General features: G+C 50.5%; 11 protein-coding genes across 11 annotated transcripts; 7 read left to right on the plus strand and 4 right to left on the minus strand.

Annotated features, from left to right (window-relative positions):
• Positions 1-394: 394 nt before the first annotated feature.
• Positions 395-1,627, plus strand: HETIRDRAFT_318450 (uncharacterized protein; the record flags this gene model as incomplete). Its single annotated transcript, XM_009548278.1, has 5 exons — positions 395-675; positions 730-793; positions 849-1,121; positions 1,173-1,415; positions 1,466-1,627. The coding sequence occupies 5 exons, from the start codon at positions 395-397 to the stop codon at positions 1,625-1,627; spliced, it is 1,023 nt and encodes a 340-aa protein (XP_009546573.1).
• A 263-nt stretch (positions 1,628-1,890) lies between these two features.
• On the minus strand, positions 1,891-2,718 carry HETIRDRAFT_101470 (phosphatidylethanolamine binding protein; the record flags this gene model as incomplete). The annotated part of the gene is made up of 4 exons (XM_009548279.1): positions 1,891-2,068; positions 2,128-2,386; positions 2,440-2,554; positions 2,614-2,718. The coding sequence occupies 4 exons, from the start codon at positions 2,716-2,718 to the stop codon at positions 1,891-1,893; spliced, it is 657 nt and encodes a 218-aa protein (XP_009546574.1).
• Positions 2,719-4,327: 1,609 nt separating this feature from the next.
• cyp68 (cytochrome P450 monooxygenase 68) lies at positions 4,328-6,528 on the plus strand (the record flags this gene model as incomplete). Its single annotated transcript, XM_009547508.1, has 9 exons — positions 4,328-4,523; positions 4,585-4,714; positions 4,783-4,971; positions 5,063-5,211; positions 5,271-5,521; positions 5,677-5,927; positions 6,062-6,184; positions 6,250-6,393; positions 6,456-6,528. 9 exons carry the CDS (start codon positions 4,328-4,330, stop codon positions 6,526-6,528), a joined length of 1,506 nt encoding a protein of 501 aa, XP_009545803.1.
• Positions 6,529-7,111: 583 nt separating this feature from the next.
• On the plus strand, positions 7,112-8,798 carry HETIRDRAFT_122945 (uncharacterized protein; the record flags this gene model as incomplete). The annotated part of the gene is made up of 8 exons (XM_009548280.1): positions 7,112-7,250; positions 7,367-7,530; positions 7,587-7,840; positions 7,893-7,933; positions 8,233-8,268; positions 8,319-8,343; positions 8,406-8,489; positions 8,747-8,798. The coding sequence occupies 8 exons, from the start codon at positions 7,112-7,114 to the stop codon at positions 8,796-8,798; spliced, it is 795 nt and encodes a 264-aa protein (XP_009546575.1).
• Positions 8,799-9,941: 1,143 nt separating this feature from the next.
• On the plus strand, positions 9,942-12,357 carry HETIRDRAFT_101468 (uncharacterized protein; the record flags this gene model as incomplete). Its single annotated transcript, XM_009548281.1, has 6 exons — positions 9,942-10,130; positions 10,222-10,463; positions 11,173-11,588; positions 11,645-11,836; positions 11,919-12,059; positions 12,212-12,357. 6 exons carry the CDS (start codon positions 9,942-9,944, stop codon positions 12,355-12,357), a joined length of 1,326 nt encoding a protein of 441 aa, XP_009546576.1.
• A 1,467-nt stretch (positions 12,358-13,824) lies between these two features.
• On the plus strand, positions 13,825-15,529 carry HETIRDRAFT_417997 (uncharacterized protein; the record flags this gene model as incomplete). Its single annotated transcript, XM_009548282.1, has 8 exons — positions 13,825-13,953; positions 14,050-14,112; positions 14,190-14,267; positions 14,320-14,425; positions 14,482-14,528; positions 14,602-14,769; positions 14,827-15,053; positions 15,103-15,529. 8 exons carry the CDS (start codon positions 13,825-13,827, stop codon positions 15,527-15,529), a joined length of 1,245 nt encoding a protein of 414 aa, XP_009546577.1.
• A 689-nt stretch (positions 15,530-16,218) lies between these two features.
• HETIRDRAFT_115684 (uncharacterized protein) lies at positions 16,219-18,566 on the minus strand (the record flags this gene model as incomplete). The annotated part of the gene is made up of 7 exons (XM_009548283.1): positions 16,219-16,452; positions 16,686-16,718; positions 17,141-17,318; positions 17,617-18,035; positions 18,097-18,227; positions 18,297-18,354; positions 18,456-18,566. 7 exons carry the CDS (start codon positions 18,564-18,566, stop codon positions 16,219-16,221), a joined length of 1,164 nt encoding a protein of 387 aa, XP_009546578.1.
• Positions 18,567-20,230: 1,664 nt separating this feature from the next.
• Positions 20,231-20,494, plus strand: HETIRDRAFT_409659 (uncharacterized protein; the record flags this gene model as incomplete). The annotated part of the gene is made up of 1 exon (XM_009548284.1): positions 20,231-20,494. A coding segment is annotated over one exon (264 nt), but the record flags the coding sequence as incomplete, so codon positions are not given.
• Positions 20,495-20,539: 45 nt separating this feature from the next.
• On the minus strand, positions 20,540-20,695 carry HETIRDRAFT_169035 (uncharacterized protein; the record flags this gene model as incomplete). Its single annotated transcript, XM_009548285.1, has 1 exon — positions 20,540-20,695. The coding sequence occupies one exon, from the start codon at positions 20,693-20,695 to the stop codon at positions 20,540-20,542; it is 156 nt and encodes a 51-aa protein (XP_009546580.1).
• A 388-nt stretch (positions 20,696-21,083) lies between these two features.
• Positions 21,084-23,487, minus strand: HETIRDRAFT_45235 (major facilitator superfamily; the record flags this gene model as incomplete). The annotated part of the gene is made up of 10 exons (XM_009547507.1): positions 21,084-21,221; positions 21,342-21,474; positions 21,612-21,745; positions 21,846-21,934; positions 21,987-22,100; positions 22,160-22,686; positions 22,804-22,910; positions 22,973-23,106; positions 23,163-23,229; positions 23,281-23,487. The coding sequence occupies 10 exons, from the start codon at positions 23,485-23,487 to the stop codon at positions 21,084-21,086; spliced, it is 1,650 nt and encodes a 549-aa protein (XP_009545802.1).
• Positions 23,488-24,653: 1,166 nt separating this feature from the next.
• On the plus strand, positions 24,654-26,075 carry HETIRDRAFT_451648 (uncharacterized protein; the record flags this gene model as incomplete). Its single annotated transcript, XM_009548286.1, has 8 exons — positions 24,654-24,735; positions 24,802-24,911; positions 24,999-25,144; positions 25,207-25,379; positions 25,438-25,615; positions 25,716-25,801; positions 25,867-25,923; positions 26,002-26,075. 8 exons carry the CDS (start codon positions 24,654-24,656, stop codon positions 26,073-26,075), a joined length of 906 nt encoding a protein of 301 aa, XP_009546581.1.
• Positions 26,076-26,503: the final 428 nt, after the last annotated feature.

The following is a 26,503-nucleotide window of genomic DNA, read 5'->3' on the forward strand; positions in this document are numbered from 1 at the left end:
ACTCCAAATGCAGTGTGCGCCGCTCGAAACGGTATGTTTCACTCACGGTCACGTAACGCCGAGAACTTCTGGAATGACTGCGTCAGATGCCTCGAGCAAGTCCTGTGTCTACCGACAAGAACTTTCGACATGCATTCAGGATTGTCCTCCGTGTTCGATAATAGGCTCGACCTTGAGTGCTCTACTGCTCACAGACCCAGTGTGCTTGAAACCTCGCGGTAGGACACTTCACAGAACCATTATACTGAAAGAGGCATCATGATAGGAGCGTATCTTCCGAGCGATCGACAAGACAACCTAATTGGCACAACTATTTGTCTGCCATGATGTCGTGATTTTTCAGGCGACTCCTCTCGACGAGATCAATCCCTCTCTTTTTCCCCTCCCCATAGCCATGTCCAGAGTATTTCTTGAAGAAGACATCGCAACATCTCCCACTGCTTCAAGTTCAAATCTGAATACCTCGGAGGGCATGAACAGGTTTTCAGAGCCTGATGACGTCGCCTCCGCGGACCAGGATTCTTCGACATTTGGATATCCATTGCAACGGATGGTGCCCGTAGAGTCCTGGGATATATCGACCGAGGATTTGTCGTCAGAATACGATCACGATGCGTATCACCAGATGTCTCGCCCTCAGTCCGACTCCTCGTCCACATCGACTTTCCACCATGTGTCCGTTATGTTAATCAGGCTCATCTCACGCTGAGAGCGCTGACGTTCCTATAGCGACTTCGAGGCCGTGATCGACGAATACATAAAGCAATGTCCGACTGAAGATGGTCGGGATTTGGTGAGTGGCTCTCGTAGATCTTATACATCTCAATTGTTTTGATCTTCGTACCCAGCCGTTTATTAGTTCTCCGATAAACAACCCTGATCATTTAAGTTACTCCCTTACCCTGAGGAGGATCCCTACGACTAGCCCAGAGTACCTCATTGTCCAATATCTCACCTCCAATGAGATACATCAGGATCCGTGGAATCCCGCTCCACGAGTACTCTACAAGACCGAACGAGACGGAAATCATATACTTTGCTTTGAACGTTTGTCAGAGTACGACCAACCACCTTTTCAAAATATTGCGAATGTCATTGATTTTATTCGGCAAACTCTGGAGGTATTTTCTATGTATGTTCCAAATAACGGCAGCACTTAATGCCACAAGTAGGGTCTATCGTTCCTTCACAAACACAAGATAACACACCTTGGCTACAACGATCCTCGTGGCTTTATGATGGATATCGGCCATTCTTTGCCACAAAATTTTGATCGCACGCGCTTTCGCGTTCGCTATCACCGCGTCAACTTCGCGCAAGCTCAAAAACTCAATGGAGATATATCGATACGAAGTGGTCCATTTCTCGAGGATGTTCGAGAATGTGGCATGATGTTTCAAACCGTACTGTCGGACGTGAGTCTCCATCTGCCCTCTGTTACATATTAGTCTGTAACAAAAACCAGGTACCCAAAATTGATTCAAAACTGAAGTCGCTTTCTAAAGCCATGACTGGCGGTGAGTTTGGTGCGGAAGATTCTCGTAAATTGTTTACTGCTCTGTTCCAATCTGTCGACTACTTGATGTACGACGTCCCCCTGTTTACTCCAGCACGGACGTCCTCATGACTGTTGTCCTGTTTTTCATGACCTCTTTGATCTATCTAGCTGAGTCCGTCAATTCATATACACGCGTTACAGTGGTCATAACACTCATCAACGACAAGCTTTCAAAATTCAATACATGCTGTTGTGTCTTGCGCAAGGGGACTCGTCTTTAAAAATTGTCAACGAGGTCCCTTTCGCGTGCGCCTCTGGCTATGTGATTTTGTAATAAAAGAGTCAACGCTGAAAGATCATGTCACCGAGGCCCGGGATACGCAGGCACTCTTTTAGACATCGGAGGCTGATGGATCTGGTCCCACACGCATGAACGTGCCACCCAACGGATGTCCCAACCCAACTTCATCAGCGAACAGACTGATGTTGAAGAGGCTGATAGGTGTCGACGAATTCAAAAAATTTTGTTGATCGAACGTCGCTGGCTGATGAAACAGCAAGAAAACGTATCTGCCCAGAAGGCGATGCCGTTAGCTGAAGAAGATATTATGTTCAGTGTGTCAACAGACCGGTGTGGATCGGAACCAGCAGGCGGAGTGGGTTGCAAAAAGTGCGACAATGCCGGAGTGGAGTTGGTCAATGGCGCAATTCCATCTAGGCCCACAGGTCCCAGCGAGAAGTCGCCACCCAGGAAGTGGCGAATTTGTGCACTCGTAGGGTTCTGCGGTGTCGGTGCATCTAGGTCGACCATGGCTACGACGAATCGACCTGTAGGTATCTCGAGGCTACCGTGAGGGTGAATGCCAAACGTCGGGGGTCCCGCAGTCTCTGTAGTGTATTCAAAATACCGGGAAAAGACAGGCTGAATAGAATTTCCTTACTGTTGCGGGGCAGTTGAATTCCTGCATGCAAATGGATGACAGGACTGTTCGTTTCCGGGAATGTCACTTCCAAGAGCACACTTGGATTGAAAGTCAGGCTCGCATTCGACGGTATCTATGACATACGTGGAGATCAGTGTAGCTTGAAACATATTTACTGTCCAAGTCTCATACGTTTGCAGCATCAAATGCGCCCTTCACTGCACTCAGACTCGTGTCACCACGACTGGTAGCGAAGACCTGCACGATGACGACTGATAGGACGAAAATGGGCTTCATCATGTCCTCAATACCGGGGATTTCGAATGCCTTCAGATGTCTCCACGAGAGTCTTATATATACGACTTCCGAGATCCGTTCGGAAGTACATACGCTGCGAAGCTCTTGGTTGCGAGAGAATCAGGCGGACCGGCCCCAATCGGCAATTGGAGAGTGGGAATAGCCGTTAGCTGAGTGCTGACTGTTGTCAACGACGAATTCATTTACTTGCCACGGACGGGAATTCCAAAAACAAGCACGCGGAACTCGGAACCAAGTTGGGTATGCGAGAGTTAGTTGATGAGTGCGGCAGAGCGAATCGCAGCTGTAGAGCCGTCCAGTGTTCAGCGGTGTGAAAGAGAGGGTCCGGGGAAGATGGCTTGGCGTAACTCAGAGGACCGTTTGTAAGACGCGATGGGAATTTGAAGCCTTCTCTTGCCGGAGCAGCCTGCAGATACTCGCATTGTTGTAATCTCAGAACCTTGGGGACTCAAGCTTAGCTCAAGCCTTAATTGCTCTATAAGAAGTATCGCTCGTGGGAGATAGAGAGAAGGATATATTCACCAGGTGATTGAAAGCTGGCGCTCGAACCTCAGCAGTCCTGCTAGGCGGTGAGCAGATGTATCATGGGTGAGATTCACCGATGACCTTACCTAGGTGCTACACTGAAATACTCAAGAGGGCCATGCTCTAAAGCAATGCGATATTGAAAGTAAGCGATTCGAGTCCAAGAGCGGTCTACAAGGCATACTGTACACGTGTACGAGTACATGCATGTGTCTGTGGGAAAGACGTGGGAAAAAAGTCTTCTCTGCAGTTCCTGGAGATATACAGTTTATCGATTTCCTTGAATTGCACCACAATAAACCATACCCACACATCGACCTCAGAAACTGGCTTACATCCGCTCAATCCGCTCTATGCATTCGTTATCTTTCTGAAAGAACCCGCTACACTGGAAGAAACTCCCAAACACCCACGCTGAGCCTCCCGGGGACACGAGGCTCGTACTAATCTTAGGCCACGGTCCCTAGTTCTCAGGTTCATTCGCCCCGAATAATGAACAACTGAGGGGGAAGGGATCATGGAGGGTTGAGTCTTGCCTACGATGACATTCTTGACGAAGTAAGTTCCCAATTTGTATATCAGTCCACCCAACGCAGAACAACCTGCAATCTGCTCGCGCATCAACGCACTCGCCCTGTCTACACTCATACATCAACGGCGTTCCACTTTTGTATGTCATGGAAAATGCGGTATCCCGTTGTTCCTCGAGTTATCTTCTGACAGGGTGTCTTTATTGATCTTCGGAACTCAGCCCATGACAGACTATGACAAGTCGTAAGATCGCTTACGAGCGAGCAAAATCTCTCCAAGGCAATTGAGGGCCCCTTTCAGCTCCATCACAGTTGTCGGGCATGAAGTCAGCTGCCTTGATAAAGCTCGTAAGACTCGCATATGCCCAATATGTCTTTCCCTATTTCTAGCAATATACAAGTTACCTAGAGTGGACAATCTGTGTGGATTCCATGATGATTCGATAGCACACGGAATCCACATATATAAACGAGACTGATACCATCTCGCTCCCTCGATTTTTGTAGTCTTTCCAGAGCTGTCAATCAGAAGCATGTTGGAGACAGTCCAGATTCCAGCTCTCTTTCTCGTAATTGCTTGCTTATGTGCATATCTATCCATTTCACGCCGCCCTTGTCTCCCGGCCATTCCGCCTGGTCCTAGGCCTCTCCCTCTCCTCGGTAACATACTTTTCATTTCGCCACGTAAATCATTGGAGACCTATGCCAAGTGGGCGCGCCAGTATAAGAGTGAGAACACGATCCTCTGTAGAATTTTTCCTATGCGAGGGCTGATAACTCTTTTTTCCAGGTGGCATCGTGTCTGTTCATGCGTTTGGACAGATGACTGTCGTCGTTAACACTATCGAAGCTGAAAATGAAATGTTTCAGCGCCGTTCAACCATCTACTCTGACCCACCACGAATGCCCATGATTGACTTGTGCGTTCATGACTACTTTTTCGACCATCTTGATTTGCGCCGTTCGCTGGTATTGATTCATCGAATAGAATGGAGTGGGACTTCAACACTGGCTTGATGCCTTATTCAAGCGCGTGGCGTACGAGGCGAAAGATGCTTCATCAGTTTCTGCATTCTAGGGCTGCTATACAATACCATCCAATGCAGAAGAAATATTCAGGGGAGCTGATGAGGCTATTGTGCCTGACGCCGGAGAATTTTATAGCTCATTTGCGATAGTGAGCATGTTATTCTCTGTTATCTGCTCTCTGCTCTCTTCTTGGCCAGCAAGAGATAGTCACTGATACGTTTGGTTCGATTGTCATATAGTTACGCGTCATCCATTGTCATGTCGGTGGCTTACGCGCATGATGTATCTCACTCAGAAGATCGGTACATAGACATCGCAGAGCAAGCAGTTGGTATGCTGTCTGGATTAGTATTCCCGGGCGCAAAGCTCGTCAACGCGCTACCAATCTGTGCGTGCCGTGATTATCAATTGGTCTTGACGATGCGAAATTCGGCCTACATTACACAGTGAGGCACTTGCCGGGATGGCTCCCGGGAGCTGGTTTCAAAGCATATGCAGAGAAGTGCGCCCCCCTGACGCGAGAGATGAGACAAAGGCCGTTTGAGGCAGTAAAATGTAGCATGGTAAGCTGTCAATGTGAGGGATTTGTGTCAATCTCGTTAACTCTACAATTCAAGATCGATGGCTCAGCGGTCCATCCTTCGATAGTGGCGACATTGCTTGAGGCGGGTGAGGCCGACGAGGAGGCTATCGTGGACGTCGGAGCGATCATATATGCCGGCAAGCCAAGGATAGCCCAACCACTTTACACGCACTGAACTGTTCAACATAGCTGGCGCAGATACAGTTTGTTCAAGCCCTCTTTCGCTTGTTTACAAGCCTTTTCATGTAATGTCACCATTGCGTTTCCCAGACAGTGTCAACGTTGATCACTGCGATTCTGGCACTCGTCCTGCACCTTGACGTGCAATATCGAGCTCAAAACGAGATCGACACTGTTGTTGGTCGCGAGCGTCTTCCAGATTTTGGAGATCCACTTCCTTACGTTGGAGCAGTTTGCCGCGAAATTTCCAGGTGGAAACCAGTCACACCACTTGGTGTAGCACACTCAACTTACGACGACGATGTTTACAAAGGATGTGGTATACCGAAAGGTACGATCAGGTATAAATCGACTGAAGTTTTTGCCTTATTATCCTCGCGTATCCAGGGACTCACATAATCATGAATACATGGTGCGTCCGATAGCGGCGACGATGCTCCATTCGGGGGTGCAAATAGTGAAATGCTACTCTTAGGGCCATCCTACATGATCCTGTCAAGTATCCTGATCCAGAGTCATTCAAACCAGAACGATTTATGACGGATGACGATACACTCAACGATGACAATGTGCAAGCTGGATTTGGATTTGACAGACGGTATGTTGCGCGAGGCGAATACAGAACGCCGCCTTCTAATAATTCCCTATATATTGAAATTATAGCGTTTGTATCGGACAACATCTTGCCAGTGCGACATTATGGTTCATGGTTGCACACACGTTAGCAATATACAATATCAAGAGGGCGAAGGATGGTGCAGGGTTAGACATCCCAATTCATGTTGAGTATACCGACGGTCTTGTCAGGTAGGTCGTTTTTTACTTACTCGTGATGAAACGTGAGCCATATCTTTATTGATGAACCCCAGTCATGCGTTACCATTTAGGTGCTCCTTTAGTCCCAGAGATCAGAAGGCCGAGAGGTTGATTCGAGAGGCTTGAATACTGTATGCAACATTGTACAGGTGATTGTACGTATATGTCGTTGTTTCTCACCAACGACTCTTTGATTGTGGTTTTCTGACTGTTGTGATAACCTTCTACAGGGGTCTGATTTAGATTTGTCCAGCGACTCTGTTCTAAGGCTCGGCATGTTCCTTGGCGGTAATATCCTTTTTTACCGATCCCTTTTTCCCAATACCAAGTCTCGTCCAACTTCACATTGAGCCACGAAAGGAGGCAATGGCGTGCTGTATTACTTCAGGATCACCTGAAGAGATTTTCTCAAATTTTCATATTCGACCTATCGCCTGACTCGACGTGAGTCCTTTTATAAGGCAGGTTTTCTCTCCCTCAGAAAAGAGACGATCGCTGCTAAATTAGCCAGAATAGGAGTACAATCAGTCCCACCGTCCATATAGGGGTTCGGAAGGGCTTGCGGCAAGAAACGGCAGCCATGATCGGCAGTCGTGGCGTCATGCCGAAGCAAAACAGCTCCCGCGGGGTAAGTCCACGATCTCCGCCATGGCCGATCTGAACACTCTACGATACTTTTTCATCCACCTTCTCTTCCTACCCTCCGCTCATGCCATCCACGCTCGCCCTCCGAGGCCTTGTCGTTTCCACACTTATATCCACGTTTTTGTACGCCGTGACATGCTGTCAGGTGCTCGTATATTCGAGAGCTGGGTTCAAGGATTCAAGATATATGAAATTGCTGGTGAGTGAGGTTTCTAATTTGTCTTCGGGAGTTGGCTATTGATAATGCTCGATTCTCAGGTTTTCACCATATGGTCAGCCATTTGACACTGTTTTATGTCCCATTCACCTGAGACTCGAGGCTCTGCTACCAGGCTACTCGAGACCGTCCATTCAATCTTATTCATGATCATGTTATACGAAATAACTGTAACATATTACGGCGACTACACATCTCTGGACCGGAGAATTTGGACTCTCAATGTCTCTTTGATCATACACGGCATCATCACGGGCCTTGTCCAGGTAAGCACTCTCCTGTCTCTTGACTTGTCTCGCTGATCATCGCAACTCCTGACAAGGGATACTATGCATATCGCGTCCTGGTCCTTGCGAATTGGCGAGCAATCAGCATGATCTCGTGGACTGGCTCGTGTCTGGAGTTCTGCGGCTCATTGACAACAGCTGTTCTGCTGCAGATCTACGGGCCTGCTATCGTCAACGAGAGATTTAGATGGGTGCCGATGACGACGCTGGCGCTCGACGTGTTCATTGATGTGGTGAATACGAGTGCGCTATGCTATTATCTGCATACGTATCGGACCGGGATGAAGACGTGGGTGCGAGTAACTTATTGTCTAAATGCATGATGCTGACGGGTGGAACAGAACCGACAAACTTATCTCGAGGCTTATAATGTGGACAGTCGGTGAGCACGATCTGAGAATTGTTTTTATGAGTACCCCATTGACAATGGCAACGCATTTCTTTCCAGAGACTGGTCTGATCACAAGGTTTGTTGGGACATTCAAAGCAAGCATCGTTCTCGTAACCCCTATCACTTCAGTGCTGCCGCCACAGTCATGTTGACGTTTGTGAGTCATTCCTTTTTTATACCATCTTAGGAGTACTCATTCATCATTCTACAGTCCCTCGTATTCCCAGACAGCTGTGAGTGTTTCCGTTCGGTAGGGTATTGTAAATCTAAAACATGGTTACCGCGTCTAGTATTCTACTTGATGCTCTCTGCTTTCTATCCTAAATGTTTGTCTCCCTGTTTCACCGCAGAGAACACTGCTCACTGCTGTTGATAGTGTATTCAAATTCGCTTCTTGCATCGTGAGCTCTCGACTTGACTACTTCGTGTCCCTTCAAGAGCTCAACTCGATTTTCGAACGTAGCCTGAACAGCCGAGGACCACTTAGGCCGAATGGGTCTGCTGAGAAGTCGGTTATTATGGATGATGAGAGCCACGGACGCATGCAGTTCCACATCTCACATGCATGTTTATTCCTCGCACCGGAACTTAGTCTCGTTTCTAATTTGATCCCTCAGCCTACGATGGACTTCACAACATGCGGAGACACATCAATGCACACCATTGATTGCGACCAGTCGCCTTCATCGACAAACTCGACACATATGTCGACAGCGTTCAAGCCAAAACCGCTAGGCATTCGGTTCGTTGGATTCACTTTCCTTTTCATATCCCCGCTTAATAGCATTACCCTGACTTCTGTAGACCTCCGGAAGGTTTGTATAATGCCAAGAACATGACTCATCCACGAGTGTAGGATTGCGTGAAGTTGCAGAGCTGGGCTCTTTGGATGGACGGCGCTTCTACTTATCTTTTCATATCAATTCTCTTATGATGTGACATTTTCCTTTCTTTCGTCAAATTCCAGCTGATGGATATACGCACACACTGTACAATTCATGGTCCCATTGTGACCATTAGTCTGCCATTTCCCCCCCAAAGATTGTAAGCTGCAAACATGTGAAATCGAGGCTCCTTCGTGCGAATGTCTTGTGTCCTTGCCGTTGTCGTCGTCAACACAATGGTTGGCACTGCAGTAGGCCAAGCCTCGTCGTCGACTGTACCGCAACATAGTTGGAGCCCAGATGTCTTTCCCCTGATCGTCGAAGCCGCGAGAGTGGTGAATCGAGCAATTTGCCAAGGCTTCATATACAATGCAAGCGAGCCGGTAATCATAGGGCATATGGTGTAGTTGGTTTATCACGCTCGCTTAGCATGTATATCGTGTGCGAGAGGTGTCCGGTTCAATTCCGGATATGTCCACTTGGATGATTATCCTGTCTTTTATTACTTTTCAGTCGTAGCGTAGCCGTCGGCAACCTGGCATGGTAAGTGAACAGTCTCCGTGGGTAACCTTTACACAGAAGACGGTTGTTCTGTGTATATTTTGACGCTTTGGCAGGAGTCCAGCCTCGGCTGTTTCCGACTGACGTTAGGCGACTCATGCCGAGCAACGCTGGAGGTACATGCTGTTCACGTGCCATATATTCGTGAAATGATAAGCTCTAGGTAACTACGAAAAATATACAGTGCCTCTTTCTTCAAGACGCAAACAACTTGGAAGGTTCCTCGCACTCCTTCAGGATGATATATGACTCCATGCACACCAAACAGTCCGAATCTAACTCATACAAGAGACCCCAATCGCGGATCGGCGGTCCCCCGGAAGATATACTCAATGTAGACGTCATCACTAGTGTTGCATCCGACCGTCTGGGTCATAGCAGGTCATAGCGTGATTTTGGAGTCTAGCTGGCTCTTGCTTCATCCTCGGAGCTGTCCTGCTCGCTCTCTGCATCCTTCTCGACCTTCATCTGTTAGGTGAAGTATTGGATCATTTTATTCTTATAACTCTTTCTCTCGACTATCAGTTGTCTGTACGCGCGACATCTCGACTATTATGGCGTCCCAGACAAACACCCCTAAGCCTCAGGCTATGCCCACATTCTCCGAGTCTCTATTATCCACTATCATGGTCCTTTTCAATACCCCTCTAGTACCCCCGCCGTCTCCGAAACAGGAAGCAGTCGCGCTGACCGAGATACCCCTATCGACTCGACAGCGGCGCGAGGAGCGCAGGCGCTCTACGGTGAGTATCTCCTCTCGAGTTCTTTTGTTCTTTTGACCTTCGCGATCTTCCCCTCATTTGCAAATGAACTGATGGGAGCTGTGTCTTCCAGGTCAGCACGGTCGAGAGCGAAAACTCGGTTTCAACTGTGTCCAGCTATCCTCAGTCGGATATGACGTCAGACTCTAGCAACTCGAACGACGAGGACGTCGACATCGTCGGCAGTCCCGTGCTGATTTCTGGCCGCACGACGCCCATCATGGGCAACTCCATGTGGGCGTCAGCTACGGAGGCTGAGACGAAGACGGGGGCAACTCCGGTGTCGTCGCGCGAACTGGACAACTCCCCGAGGCAGTTCGTCATTGGGGATTGCTGAGCTTGACTTTGACGACACGCATCACACATACACAAAAAAATTCTCGACTTTCCCACACATCCGTCTATGTTCCAACACACGACATCCTCATTCACGGCCCCTTCTATCTTGCCTTCTATCTTGTTCAAACACGCAGAGGATATACACACTTGAGGATCTGAAGCCCCGTCCCCTTTCGTTCGGCCGCTATTCATATTCACGATTCTGTCCGCACCTTTTCACGACCAGTGTCAAAAATGTTGTATCACTTTGCCCAGTCACCGTTATTCCCATGCCGTGTATTATCAGGTTTTATCTCTAATTACCCTTCATACTACTACAATAAAGCTACTGTGCCGTCCGCATGTATTTTATCTCGTCCCCTATCTTGTTGATGTACCTCACAATATATAATGCGTATGCCGCCTTCGATGATACCACATGTCGAGTAAGCAAGGTCGGAACACGCTCAAGATAGGATTTTGCTAAGCGATGAAGGGAGCTGTTCGATGCTTCTCTCCCCCGTTCTCTATTTTACTTTTCCACGACGCAAGTAGCAGGCTGCCTTCTGCTGCCTTCCACTCTCCTCATCAAGGGAACAGGGGACTGTGGGGTACAGCGTCGATCCCACAAAAGCTCAAAACATAAATTTTGCTGACATTCGCTATTCGGATTCCGGATAGAGATGACACGGTGCCCTGCCTCTAGCAATATCCTGTCGCGCTCTCCGGACTCTTCCTCTTCTGTTCTCAATCTGATACCAGACACGCATGGTTCTGGTTTGCGCTCGGAAGCCCACGCCTCCACATCACAATTGAGTCGCCCCACCTCGACCCAGACAGGCATAGGAACTTCACGGATGAAGGAAAGGGCCTCTGCAGACTCGGCAAGATTGGCAGAACTGGATGTAGCGCTGGATGTGGATAGTGAGAGCTTGAAGCCGAGTTTCATGAGACAGATGGGCATCATAGAGGGCAATCGGAGCGTCGAGCAAGGGGGAAGTAGAGAGGTGGAGGATACATCGGTCAACAGCGAGACGTTTTCACCACCGGTGCGGAGGCAGTCGACAGGAAGGAGCGGGAGCAAGAAGAGGGAAAGCCAAGGCGAGAGTATCAGCAATCATAGTACGCGTCTTTAATTTGCTCTTCGATGTCCTCCTCACCGCACTTTCCTCGCCTAGCCCCAGAATCAACAGCGTCTCACTCAACAGCATCCCACCAGGACATAACGCGCCCGCGTCTCCTTGAATGGCTTTTCACTCCCGTACTCGTACTCGAGAATACGGGAAGCGTCGCGCGGGATCACCTCGCGTCAGAACGTACCTTCCTCGCGTATGTCCGGACCAGCCTCGCATTCGCCAGCGCCGGTGTTGGTGCGTCCATATCCTCTGCAGGAAAAAATCACAACTTACCGCTTGCATCTCGTCGTTGTGAAAATGTGTTGGGATTGCGCAGCACTCGTGCAGCTATTCACTCTCATGATGTCGAATTCAGGCGCTAGTGCCTCGTCCACCTCGTCTGCGGCGAAGATGGTGCGCTTTGCGCGCTCGCTGGGCGCGACCGTGATCCTTATCGGCATGGTGCTCCTCATCGTCGGTGCGTTTCATCAAACCCTTTGCCTCTCATACTTCCCGCTTGCGTCCTCGCACATCCATGCCCTCAAATAGCTACACCTTCTCTCCTCCGGTGCTGAGTTAGCATATCGAACTCACCATGAATGAAACTCGTATATGCACCCACACTTTCAGGCACGGCGCGTTACTTTCGCGTCCAATCTGCTCTCATGCGTGGGCTGTTCCCCGCTGCGCGCCTCTCCGTCGCGTTCCACGCTCTCGCAGTGTGCGCGATCGTCGTTGCAGTTTTCGTGGGTGTCCTGAATGTGAAGCAGGGTTGAGGGTGTTGAGCTGTTGGACGGCGGGTGTAGGTGGGTACGACGCGCGGCGTTCATCGATCGGATGATAGTGCGAAGGGCTCGCGCTGGAAGAGCTGGAGTTCGTATTGCTAGCATAATCATACCTCGGTGCCTATGATGTTGATTGATCGAGAGGTGCGTGCTTGATTTGCGTTTTTGGCATGCCCGCTCTACATGCGCGTGAGCGTGCCTCTGTGCGCTTGCATGTCAACGCCTGGTTCCCAATTCTGCTGGCATGGTTTGGTACTGATGCTACGCCCTGTCCCGATATCAGATACACTTCATACGTTATTAATGATGAGACTATACCATATAATGTATGTGGGGAGGATCTGTGATGCAGGCTGCTTGTGGCACGCGGGTATGAACAAGGTGAGGCCAAAATATCGTCCATCAGTGCTTTGCTCACCATCTGTATTACATCTAGATAGCCAAGGTATTGTCCTCGTTCCGTCTTAAGCATTATCGCGGGATTAGTCTAGCATCGCCTCGAGGCCGAAACCACTTTGGTTGACGTGTTTTGCTACTGGACACTTGGTGCATGAAGAAAATGTAGGGCAGACGGTACTGCTCTTTGCATACACCTGATCGAGCATCGAATAGCCCTCGCGTTCTTCGAGCTCCCTGGAACGCCTGCGCAACCGATTCTGGGAGACGCGTTCTCGAAGAGGTCCATAACATATGATGACTCGATCGTGAGTATGCGCAAGCCAAATGCAGGCCTTCCTGGGTACGTATTACCATCGACAATATAGACAGTGTGTGAGAACTTTCCTACACATATACACGCGGTGATTAATCTCTCAAGCTTTTCAATGCGAGGGCTTTTTCTCGGGCTGACCCTTCCTGCGCTAACCCTTATGGGAACCCGCATCACGATGCATCACGACACGTTCCGCCATGAACTTGTTGCTGTCACCGAGGGAACCAACATGGTAATCACCATCACGATCTTCAGAAGAGGCTTGGTGGTGAGTGAGTGGGGAATCGCTGCTCAGAAGTGCTTTGTGGGAGTACAGGTCAGTACAGATTGGAATATGTGCTGGGTTCCCAATCATAGTAATTTACGGCGCGTAAATTTCTTCAAGGTTTGCTTGATGCAATAACCCATGACTGTTGGCCGAATGTCAGTTCGACTATGCTGCCGCGCTTGTCATATACACAAAGATGCAAGAGCGCCAAAGGAATACTTGTGGAGTAGGGTACGTCAAGATAGGGCAGAAGGACGAGAGATATCGATGACCCGATGGATGGCACAGATGCGCAAGCGCCAAGGGTCCTGATGTCCTCGGAATATGACAAGTGAACATCTATGCCATACTCAGGCGCCCACAAGCATATATATGGGCCTCCGCTCCGCGTGGGCGCAATCTCCTCCATGTTGATGGTCCACCATTCGTGTCTTCCTCTTATCCAAGCTCCTATTGTCACTGTACGACGCCCTCCGTCATGTCGATCGTCACGGTCCCTCCTGGTGTAGTGTGCACTGCCGAGGAATACGCGCTCTCCCTCAAGTCGGCCGAGAATCCGTATCCGCCGATCACCTGTTTGACCCGCGGGCAGAGCTTCGGCGTCGTGGTTTGTCCCTTTTCATGTCCCGCTTTGCCTCGCGCTGTCCTTCAGGCTATAAGCTCACTTCACGCTTGCTGTGTGTTTATGACGTGCCGTACTTAGCTGATCGTCGAAGCGGCCTCGGTGTCTATGTTGGCGGTGGTGTCGATCTTCGCGCTTATCATTGTGCGTCTCCGCATTCATCCTGTGATCCGCACTGGAGAATCAATTTAGCTAGGCTTGACGAACTCCGTTTGATGCAGAGAAACTATCGTCGACATTTAGTAAACGATCCTACAGGAAACTGGCGGCTGCTTAAGCAGCCGATGGATATTCTCATGGTACGCTTTGCTCTGAATGGGGTTCGATTTTTTTTGATGTGACTTGGCCCAGCTATCATTGCTGTGCTCTGATTTGTTGCAAGCCGCGCCATTGGTCTTGGCCATCAAATGGATCCACGAAGGAAAGCTATACACAGGGAATTTCTGTACATCGCAAGGTATGTTTGCCCCGTCGCAGATGTCTTCCATCGCGGTTGAAGACGGCGAGTAAAAGGTGCCATATCGCAAATTGGCGAGACTGGGGTGGCGATTGCGACGTTCGTGAGTCTCGCTAAGAGTACTTCTCTAGCTATCTTGTCTGATGGTAGGTGTTTTTTGTTCTGGTCATGCCTAGGTCATTGCAGTACACACATTTGTTGCTGTTATGTGGCGAAAAGGCACTCATTCGCGTCTCTGGGCTTTCATCGTCGTGGGATGTATCTGGGCCTTTGTGATCATCTTTGTCGGCATCAATGTCGGCATCCACAAGCGCAATGGCGATCTTTATGACACGCCGACGCCGGTGAGCCGTGATTTCGCGTCATCAAACCAGCGTAGTTGACAAGGGCTATCGCGGTAGTTCTGGTGCTGGATTGGTGGCAAGTTTTTGGACGACCGCATCGCGGGGGAATATCTCTGGTTGTGGCTGGCTCTGGTCACTTCGGCACTCGTCTACATACCGCTCTCGCTGTGGAGCAGGGGCAACCTGTCGGTCGACCCCAAAATATGGTGGAAGTTCCGGTTGCACAGAAAGGTTCGAGTGGAGGACTCGGATGGTTCACAACGTCGCGCCATGGCCATGCTTGCGTGAGTGGACGACGTTCCGCACGTGTAGGGTCGCTTATTGGTCACACAGATACCCACTCGTGTATGCCATTATCGTGGGGCCGACATCCGTCATTCGCTGGATCAACTTCGGGCTGGAGACACGGGGCAAGGACACGCCAACCTCTCTCTCCTTCCTTGCCAGCGTACTCTTCAGCCTTTCCGGTGCATTGAACGTCACCCTGCTTTTGACCACGCGTCCGGAGCTCCTCCTCCTGCACAAGCCGCAAAAAACAAATCGCGCAACAGACGCAAGCGCGTCATCCGGAGCCTCGCATTCTCGGCCCACTTTGGGCCTTACACAGAGGAGTTTGAGAAGCATGATCGGGAAGAGCAAAATGCCAGATCGGATGAAGTTAGGTCAGCTGGAGGAGGATTCGACTGTGGGATGGGATGTGCCATTGGGAACGAGGTCGAGTGTAGTGTCGTTGCCTGATTCCAGCGTCATCGATGCATGAACACAAAAAAGAAACATCGGATATGGGAGGTGCAAATTATGATGTATACTACTCGGCTTCGTTTTCGTTGCTATGTTCTAATTGCATGTATGGCTTTCCTGCTGAACACGGGTGTTGGTGCGCAGGCCTAATGCCATGCGTTTTCAATGCGACACATCGCAAACTTAAAAAAGCGCTAGAAGGCGGGAACCTTCCAAAAGATCTCGTTTCTGCCTTCAATAACCTTGATTCCACGCCAAAAATGTCTGGATTATGACCTGCACTGGATGTATACCCTCTTGAGTATGCAGAAGAGAGGCTGGGATCGAAACAGGAAGATGAAAGAGGACAAGGAAGTAGGCTAGTTGACCAATACATAGGACGACTGTGATATCAACCACAGAGAACAGGTCCATCAGAAACGAGATGTGAGTCGGCTATCAATTGCTTTCAATGCATGTCGAGGGGATATACAACGGAAGCTGTCTCGCAAAAGACGGATGCTCATTATTGATGCTCGGCAGGGAGGTGGGCTGGAATCCTGCGAGACAATGGGCTTAGCGTTAGAATGAAGAGACCATATACAGCGGTTACGATTCCGAAGATCCACGCAAAGGCGACTATTTATACATCGGCGAAAGATATGGAGCCATCGCGATGAGCAGTCCTTGGTCGAGAAGTGAGTAGTATCAACGCCATCCCCTCAAACTCTAGAACAAGGAATCTTGATTCGACACCCGCAGTTTTGTCCTCGGGTTCTTAAGAGGCAATGTCAGGGATGGGAATGTCATTGCCGGTCTTTTCATCGCAGAGGTTGAGGGAGTAGGAGCAGGTGGCTCATCCTCAGCTATAGGAAAATATGAGAGCTCCTTCCAGAGCGTAACGATACTGTGAAGCAGTGCAAACATTTCTAGAACCACGGAAGGCATATCCGCGTCATCAACCTGGTCGAAAATTTCGAGTGTTGAGAAGGCTTTGAAGATGAGAAAATACGAGTGCGCTTTGCATCTCAAACTGGGAAATTGGCTGTACGACAGGCGGAAGAGACGTGGGCTCGTGTCAGAGCTGTCACTTCGAGAGATCGTTAATCCTTGAAGGCTCAGAGGGATAAAGGTGCCATGAGATGAGAGGGTCTGAGTGGAAGAGGTGAGATTTGCAGGAGACAAGGATCACTGACCGCTTTGATGGGCGCGTTAGTGTTGCGGGAATTCTGTTGTAATTTTCAAATCATAATTGACAGCTGTAAATTATTGTAATTTTTGTAATTTTCAAAGGCCCCGAGTGTATATTTGAGTCACTTTGGATTTTCGCGGGTTCGCACAATGGCGGAAAGGCCTCAGGTTGCCTGGGTGTGCTGCCGTCTCAATGTCGTCGATTACGGCAATGGGCCACTGCTGTTAGCTTCCGTGATCCACTTGATAATACACCGGTGAAGGCTCTGATATGGGTGCGGAAGTGGCGGTAAATTACAGTAGATTATCAGAAATCACGTAATTTACTTGAAATTCCCTGCTACTTTTGTTTTGCAAATTACAGAAAGTTCCAAACGGTAAGTTTGGGTCTCAGACTGGGCACTGTAAATTACCGGTCACTTTCGGGACAAATCAGAATTCCCGCAACACTAGAACGCACCTTGGGATCTTCAACCTCACTTCTTGGCGGTGGATGTGCAGTGCGAATCGCTTCTGAAGGCACACTCTCATTGGTGATCAAACAACGTAGTACGGGCTGCACATTGACTGCCATAGGGATCATGTAGCGGAGACAAGAGACTGGATGATATCGAGTATGCCCCAGAGACTGACGGATACTACAATTGAGTTTGTTTGGTGCACCAAACAAGACGGCAGCGACCGACTCTTTGGATGACCTCGATCCTTCAAAAGGCGGCAACTAGTTCTAGGTTGCGATTACCATTTCTGAATGTCGAGGGAGGTAGTTGAACCTCTAGAGAAATTCTGAGAGCTCTTTCCCGTGTCTGAAAGCAAGCAAACTATTTTCCTCTCATCAGATCTATAGTACATTGATCACTACTCTACTCAGGTAAGAGGACAAGGAGAGAGATGGGAGCGTCGTACAAGGATTGCATGTGCATGAAACCCCGTTACGTCCACTCGGTCTCTGGTACTGTAAAGATAATATCGCGAAGCCCCTTGGGTCTTTTAGACTGCGATTGAGTCAAAGCATCTAAGCGTCTCTTGTTAGAGGGACTGGCTTCAACGGGACGTGAGTGCCTCGCCTCTTGAGAAAATTCAGATAGCTCTTTCCAGAGCGCGACGATAGTGTGGAGTAGCGCATACGTCTCCAAAGCCTGTCCCTGTTCCGAGGCGTTGAGCCTGTCGAGCGTCAAGAACGCTCTGTACATGATCAAGTACGGGTGTGCCTTGCATTCCAGTGGGGGGAATTGTTCATATGGTGGAGCTTGAACCTTTGCCTTCAAGGGGCCGTATTCTAAGCGGAGAAACACGAGGCTACCAAGGGTGAGAGGCTTGAAAGTGACCATGCGTCGATGTACTGATGAGAAGATCTGGATGAAAGGCATATATTTGTCTATGTACATGCATGAGAGACTCAAAGGCATGACTGACATTCTCAAAAGGCGTGATGCCCATTTTTTGTTTTGAATTAAGCATGGCACCTAATATGCGAAGCATGTCGTCCTTGGTCGGAACAATGATCCATCTTCCAGCATCCCATGTGGCCTTCCAATCGACCTTCACTGAGACGGTAGTGAAGATATCAATAACAATCTAACGAATCTGTTCGTCCGACGACGTCATGGACGCACATGATATTGTGTTTTGAGAGCTGTTGAGCGCACCGCATTTGGCCAAAAACGTTTTGATCTGATACGCGACAGATTCAGGTGTATGAGGTGCAGTTCAAAACGAAGGCGTTGTCCATATAAAAAGCATTATGAAAATGGCAGCCTTGTACGAGCACACACCTGTGGGTCGTCGATCTCTGAATCAGACAATACATGGGTAGCACAGATTGCTTCCGGTGGGCCAGAATCGTTTGTGATCAGACAACGGGTGGTCTGCCCAGCATCGGCCATGCTCAAAGTAGAGCTTGGAGGACGGCGACCGAGTGAAGAAACCGGTGATGTGGAGATGGCTGGTCAGAGAAGGTCGAGGAGCGTGTTTCCTTGTTCGGCAACAGCCTGTAAGCGCTTGGCATCGGGACATCTCAGCCAAACCCTGTTTCCTTCCGAGACGACGCGCGCACTGCGTTCATCCAACACGAATACTACTTGGTCGCCTGCAACATATCACAACGACACTATGCTGCGCCCGTGCTTTCGTGCTTTCCTATCGTCGACTCTCTGAACTTCCGAGATGTGCAGGCGGGTGCGACTGAAATGACCACGAGCTGGTCGCGCGAGACGGAAGCGGACGCCAGCGAAGGAGATGAGATGACATTCGGACTTCGTTGTGTGTTGCGTCTGATTTAGCTCATGCCAAACACGGCCGACGTCCCGCCAGCCTCGCCCTTGGCTATATAAACTCCCCTCGTCCATCGTCCTGTCCCCCCCACTGCCCCTTCTACTGTTGCACCACCTTCATTTCTATCCCATACATCTCTATACCCTACAACACCATGACGCTTCACCCTAACGTCGCCCACTTCCTTGCGATATGGCTCTCTGCCACCTTTGCCTTCGCTCTTCCTGTCAAGTCCGACTTCAGATCTAGCATGCCATCCAAGGCGCCTCCAGGATCCAAGGGCCCCGCCATCGGTAATCTGGCTGATCTTCTTGGCCGCTCCCCTCGCGGTTTCTCGGCTGCTCCTCACCAACCGTCTATCGGCGACCTGACAAACATTCTTGGGAGCCGTTCACCTGCCAGGTTCTCCTCTACTCCACAATCCGATGGTTCCCCTGTTGCTACTCTCGCCGGTCTTCTCGGTCGCTCGTTGCTCGAGGAACGCGAGGACGATGTCACTAGCGGGATCACAAATCCTTTCGGATTGGACTTTGACTACCACGGCTACGATGGCCACTCTGCTGACGGTAGGAAGCAAACTAGGGATATGCCGCCTGATTTCTGGGGACATCGTCGCGGCGGCTCATCAGCTCTTGATCTGCCTACTCCTAAGCTCGATGGCGGACGGATTCACAGCCGTCAGTTTGTTGGCTTTGCTCGCGAGGACGGGAGTATCGCTTTGCCCAATCCCGATCTTGACGTCGAATTTGCGAAGCTTGATGCCCGGAACCTTCTGGGCAGCGTTTCTCCTCCCTCGCCGTCACCAGCTACTGCCGCTGCACTTGCTTCTCCTCCGGTCGCCGCTGCGGCATCGCCCCCAGCCCCCAGCATTTCCGCGACGCACAAGGCGCCTACAATACTTGGTTTGCCTATGCCCAAGCTCAACGCAGGTCACATTCACTTCCGCCGCGATGGAGGAAACGTCGGTATACTTGATCCTTCGCTCGACACTCAGATGCCGAAGCTTGATACTCGCGAAATTTCAGCCGCATCCGCGCCTGTAGAACCAGCTTCAGATTCACAAATTGATACATCTGGTATTAGTCTCCCATCTCCGGATATTGATTTCGGGAGTGTGGGTTTCCGTCGTGAGATGGGCCTTGCGCTACCGAATTCAGATTTAGGTATCGATCTACCAGAGCTTGAGAAGCGCCACTTCCCGCTGCCAGAGCCTGCCGTGAACGCTGAAACGACCTCGCACCCGCCTCCGCCCCCTCACGCTGTCAATGCTGAAGCGGCTGCCCCACCGCCCCCTCCTCCACCCGCTGTTCCTCCTACAGCTCCTCCCGCAGCTCCGATCTCACCCCCTTTCCCTGCACCTCCATCGCCTGCTGCACTTGTAGCGCCTGCTCCTCCTCCTCCTACCATTCCTCCCCCTCCCGCTCCAGTTACCCCTGTACCCCCACCGGCACCAGCCCCACCTGAACACAAGAAGTTGGATACTCTGAGCTCTCTCAAGCTTCCGACACCAAAGCTTGACTTAGGACACATTCACATGTGAGGAGTACGATCTAGATGGTGAGAGGTCTCGCGTTGGAAACGCGCCCTAGTCCTCGTGATCCATGGGTGCCGAGGTATGAAAGAAGCGCGAGCGCGCCAAGACGGGGAAGGCGGAGGAAGAGGCGAAGTCGGTCGTTGACGTAAACGGCAAAATTTGGGAAGAAGAATTGGTGTTGTACGGCCTCTCGGCCTCGTCTCCCATCGTGTAACAGTAGATTGTAGCAGAATTCCTTCTTGTATGCTTACCTGTATCTTGTCCCTCCTTACACACGTCTCATAATCCACATTCTTTTAAGCATATCCCTTCCGGTCCCTCCCGCTCAGCCTGGATATAAGGTGACAGTTTCGCTTTTCGGCTGGGAGCACTTAAAGGACAATGCATGTGTAATATTATAGATGTGAGATCCGGCGAGAGCTGTCGCAGGCGAACATAACAGCATACTCTATCTAGGAATGTCGGCAATGCAGATATCAAGGAAGCAGAAGACGATATGAATGTAGGATTAAGGATGCGCGGGACACCGGTGCGCGCACAAGGCAAGTCAGGCATTCGATCGGAGCGCGTGTCCAAGGAAGTAAGCATTGCTGGTTCAGGAGTTCCTCGCCTCGCGCGCCTCGGCCTGTTCGCGCCAGTGCCCGCCCTTGTACAACACGAGGAGGATGAGCAACTCACAGATGATGAGGAGGCCCGTCCAGAGGCTGTAGAGCCCGCCGTCGCCGATCTTGTTCTGCGTGGACGCCGCGCGCGTGTGATGGAGGCGCGTGTCAGTTTTTGGCGGGCGGCGGGAGGGAAGGGGAAGGGAGGGGAAGGAGTGGGAAAGGAGTGGGGAAAGGAGTGGGAGGCTTACCTGGAGAGGGACGGCGACTTCGGCGAAGGTGAAAGCGAAGAGGCCGCGCACGCAGCTGTTGGCTGCGACGGCGGAGGAGGAGCGGCCGACGTTGGCGTCTACGACGTAGGAGAGGGTGCTCGAGTAGATCCAGCTGTCGGATAACACACGGGCAGGTGGGTGAAGGGAAGGCGCGGGAGCGGGGAGAGGTGGAAGACGGGAATGGCCGGGATGGCCGGGGATGGTCAGAGGGGAGGGAGGAAAGGGAGCACGGAGAAGGAGGGTGCGTACATGGTGAAAAAGCCGGAGAAGAAGAGCGCGACGCAGATCGAGGCGATGTGCGTGTGATTTTCGGCGAGCCAGGCGTAGGCGATGACGGGGAGGGGCAGGAACAGCATGACAGCTTTCGTGCTTTGGAGACGCATCTGCGATGGGCGAGGAGAGCGGGAAGGCGGGGGTGCGCATGGTGCGCAAGGTGTGTTTAAGGTGACAGATGGAATGGGGAGGGAGGGTAGGGGTGCTTACCTCGGGGACGGTGTGTAAGCCCTGTGCTTTGAGTTTTCTGAGGACGTGGTCGGACCAGCGGCCGCCCAGGATGCTGCCGGAGATGCAGCCTGTAGACGCGTCAGAGGTTCGTCGAAGATATTCAGGATACCCGCTGCGCACCGACGCCATATGAGAGGAGGACAAGTCCGGTCTTCAAGGCGTCGTAGTTGTATTTCTCTTCGAGCGTCAGTACACAGGTGTACGAGATGCAGTTGCTAAACCCGGAAATGAAGCCTGGATGTTACACAGAGCGGTAAGGATGTGGAGCAGCAATTGGTGAATCAAGCGCTTACCAGACGCGGAGAGGATAGCAAGGTTGTTCCATCGCCGCAGTATGAGGACAAGAGGCGGGAATGGATTCACATCTTTGAGAGAAAGCTTGACCTCGTGGGCCGGTGCGGCAGGAGCGGTCACAACTTCCTTCTCCTTTTGCTCTTCAGCAGCTTCGAGGTCAGGTGCAGGCATGCTCTTCCCTGAGCGCAGCGTCGCCATGCTCGACCGCCTTGATGCGATAAGCTCCTTCTCGTGCTGATGTTCCTTGACGCTTTTCAGTACTGTCTGATACAACAAGCTCCGCTCCATGCGGAACGTGTCGCGGAAGAAGAACAGAAAGGCGACGAGGCAGCAGCCCATGAAGATGGCTAAGAACCAGAACGTCGCACGCCAGGATAAGAACTGCGTGAGCACGCCGCCGAGGATAGGCCCAAGGGAGGGTCCCAGGAGCGGTGCGGCATAGTAGATGCCCATCATGGTCCCGCGCTCGGCTTGGTCGTAAATATCGGCTAGCGTCGCAGCACCGATTGCCATCACTGCACTTGACCTATGGACGAAGTGTGTGAGTATGTGACGGGCGTGAAAAGACAAATGAAATGAAAACAATGGCAATGTGGAGTGTGTTATGAAGGAAGAAGAGATAGTGAGAGATATCGGGACCCACCCGACCGCTTGAAGACACCTCATTCCGATGAGGATCTGTATAGTCTTAGCTAAAGCTGCAACTATACAACCCACGACTGCGATGGTAATCGACGTGATATACACAATCTAAAGACGCGATGTGGCGATGAGGATCCGTGTGCAAGAGAATAAAAGAGACGTCTACACACCTTTCTGCCTTTGATTTCGCTGATGACACTCCATAGCAGAGGCACAGTGCCTTGGATGAGGATGAACAACGCGAGGCTGAGGGAGATCTGTCCACTCGTAGCATGGAGCTCAGCCTTTATCAGCTCGATACCGGCTGAAAGAAACGTGACTCAAAAGAGGATACAGATGAGGCTGACACAGTAAACTCACGATTATAGATATTCGTGGCCAAGCCTTGAATCAAAGATGCGCCTGCAATTATAGAAAGGATCACAGCCTGAAACAAGTTGAGGACACGTTTGGGAGCATATAGGTACAAAATGCTCACCTTGCGTGATGGGGACCATTTCCTGGGATCGTCTTGTACATGCACATGCTCTATGTCGGGCTTATCAACTACCACGGGCTCTAGAGGACTCGGCAGTGCTGCTTTTGCCGTCTTTAGGCCGGGAACGTCGATATTCTCTGGTACAGGCGTGTAGGGAGTTGTAGGCAAGATCGTACTCGGGCCATCTATGCTGAGAGTCGTAGCCATGCTCGGGTGCGTGAAGTCAGAACACAGAACGAAAACCGTGAAGGATGGGGGGACCAAGATGCTCGAACAACATGCATATTTATGTGTAGGGTATTCGCTCTATCGGACGAATGGACCATGGTAGTTGTGTCTTGAGGTCGTGTTGCCACGACGGTATGTTGTTCCGTGACTCGTCATTTCTGGCGAAGGTCGCGCACAATTTCGGGATTGCTGTCCGGAAAACTTCCATGAGACGCCCATACAAATCCTCTAGAGATCTTGCTTGATCTTTGCTAGAAGTCCGAATTGGTACAAGCTCGCTTGTAGTGGCCTTCCGAAACAGAGGGGACTGGGAGTGGTCAAGAAGGAGTCCGAGTTCAAATTCCGCGGCAAAAGGAGCGCGTAACCGCAAAGCATCGACCCACCTCATCCTGCAGTCTGCAGAGCAGAACACACCACCCTGGCTGTGGGAAGGAACATCTAGGGCTTACCACCAGCCGTGCAGAGCTTCATAGCACCCCAGCATTTCTCCCTCACCTGGTAGAATCGCAGATCATCTTCCATCGGTATGTCAGACTAGGCATACATGGACGACCACGTCTGTTTCTGCATTCTGCGGACATATCGCCGATCTCAGTCGCAGGCATGTTATATGCAGGTTCTATTAATATTAACACAACAGAGGGCCAGCAACATCGTGTCTATTTATACATCCGACATCCTCGTGCATTCCGTTGCCTCGGCTCTTTGTGCTGTGTTGGCCTTTTCCATAGGGTTAACTGATGGTAACTTTACATGACCTCATAATACCAGCGATAATCGCGTGTACACCCATCGACAAACCCTTTTGTCCTACACGTTGTATTTCAGACGAACTTTCTTCGTGTTCAAGAAGACGTTTGGGAAATTGGAGAAGCAAGCAACGTTATATGCCACTGCGCCGTGAGGATTTTGAAGCATCATCGGGCTGGCCCCAAAAGTACAGAACTCGAGTACGCGAGGGTACGCGTCGCTATCACATGGTTCGATAAAGCCACGTGAGTGCATACTAATTACGTCATTGAGAGGTCCAAGGTTATGTTTTCCAGGCCGTTTTGTTGACCAACCAACACCTAGATAGCTCCTATAGCTCTTGTTGTTCATTCACACTTTCGATCTAAGGGTATTTCGACTTATATTGTCTCTCTATGCAATCCGATACTCTTCAGCAACCTTACACGATATTACGCATCAAGAGAAAGCGAAACGAGGAGCCCTTGGATGCACTAGGTGAATTGCTTTCGCGTCAAGTCTTGGTGTGAATATACCAACGACACGCTTCGATCTTCTAAACAGTTGTCGAATCTGTCAGACGCAAGAAGTCACGCCCGGGGCTAGATGTGTTTCGATTCGCAGAGACGGTAGCGGAAGGTGAATGGGACGAGAGACGAGCAAAGGAGGTGCAGGTAAGTTACGAATGAAACATTTATTTCTCATTCTGCAGAATGAAAGCACCTTCACGTGTGGTTTTGACGTGTGGTTTCGGTGTGTAGGACCGCATCTCTGCGCTCGCGCGCGAACGAATGAACAACCCGGCCGCAATTGCTAGTGAAGCCCGACCGCGGCCAGATTCTACTAGACAGTACACCGTTATCACCCAGGAGGATCCGCAAGTGCTGCCGCGACTTCCCGTCGCACCGTATGTCTACTGCGCCGCTGTAGCTTGAGCAGTCGCAGCCTCGTTGCTGATCATCGATGTAGACCCCAGGTGATGTCTACGAAGGAGCTGGAGCGCCAGAAGCAGCAAAAGATCAATGACGATTTCAAGCTCTATGACGCTATCCTTGCCTCGGACGCACCTCCTGTCCCGTCCGCACCCGAGGTCGATGAGGAAATGGAAAAGTTCCAGTCTTTGCTACAGGACTACCTGCAGGGTAAGCTTTCTCTTCAATGTAGCTGTCAGACATCCTTGTTCCTCATGCCTTCTCGCAGTTCATGACATCACACCATTTTCTCCGCCACTCTCAGCCCTCGCTTCGTCCCGAGCACTGCCAGTACAGATGCCTCCACCGTCTGCGCCGAGTGACGACCCAGACTACGTCTATGATGTGTTCTATCACCGTGCTGGAGCACTGCTCGAAAATGAGAACGTTACCAACATCGGAACGCTGTAAGCTCCTGTTTTCCATTCTTCGTCTGCGCACTTTCTATGGCCATTCTCAACCCGTTCTCGTAATTCTCTCATGCAATCATCGAAACCCACTATCTAGAATTGGCCTGCCTGCGTCTTTCGCCGACCCAAATTCCTCTGATTCTGAGTCTGAAGAGGAGGACGAAGCTGACGAAGACTCCAACGGTGCGCTTCTCTTTTATATCTGAATTGTTTCTGTTCTTATTCTGAATGTTGGGTGCGATACACAGCGGAGGAATATTACAAAAACGACTATCCCGAGGAAGATAGCTACGAGGGCTCTAGTGGTGAGTTGATCCTTGTATCAGTCGATGAACTGTGGGATTACTGCTAATGTTCGGATTGATGTTGTGTGTAACCACCAGACGAGTTTCACGAGCACTCTGAAGACGATGACTTTGCGAGAGACGACGACCACGACGACCACGAGTGGAGGTGATGCGCTTCTGCCGCGCGGTGCAACGTACGTACACTGGGACTTTGGATTTTGTTTTGCATGCATGTTTTGTCTGCTGCCACGTCTGTGAAGTGGTTCTGTCAAGGTGAAGGCCTCGCTCATAACAAATATATCAGCCTGATCTAGTGATAATCCTAGAAACTTGTGGAACCGAGTGCTTTCTTCGCTGTAAGCTTGACTTGATTGTCTTTTCAAATCTGTACAAGCAAGGTATCCGCCAACCGACAGACTGCTCAACTCCGTCGTTCAGTGGCGCAAGCCATGAACTCAAACCTCTATCCAATTATAGTGGCAATCTCCTCCTGAGATCTTCCATATGCCGAGAGCCACGGTCTTGATATTCGCAGCGGTTAGCCTTCACAATGACGACAAGCTCCTCGCGCACCTTCCCATCAGCCCTCGTCGCATTG

This window comes from Heterobasidion irregulare, assembly GCF_000320585.1.
Source record: "Heterobasidion irregulare TC 32-1 unplaced genomic scaffold scaffold_05, whole genome shotgun sequence".
NCBI classification, from domain to species: Eukaryota; Fungi; Basidiomycota; class Agaricomycetes; order Russulales; family Bondarzewiaceae; genus Heterobasidion; species Heterobasidion irregulare.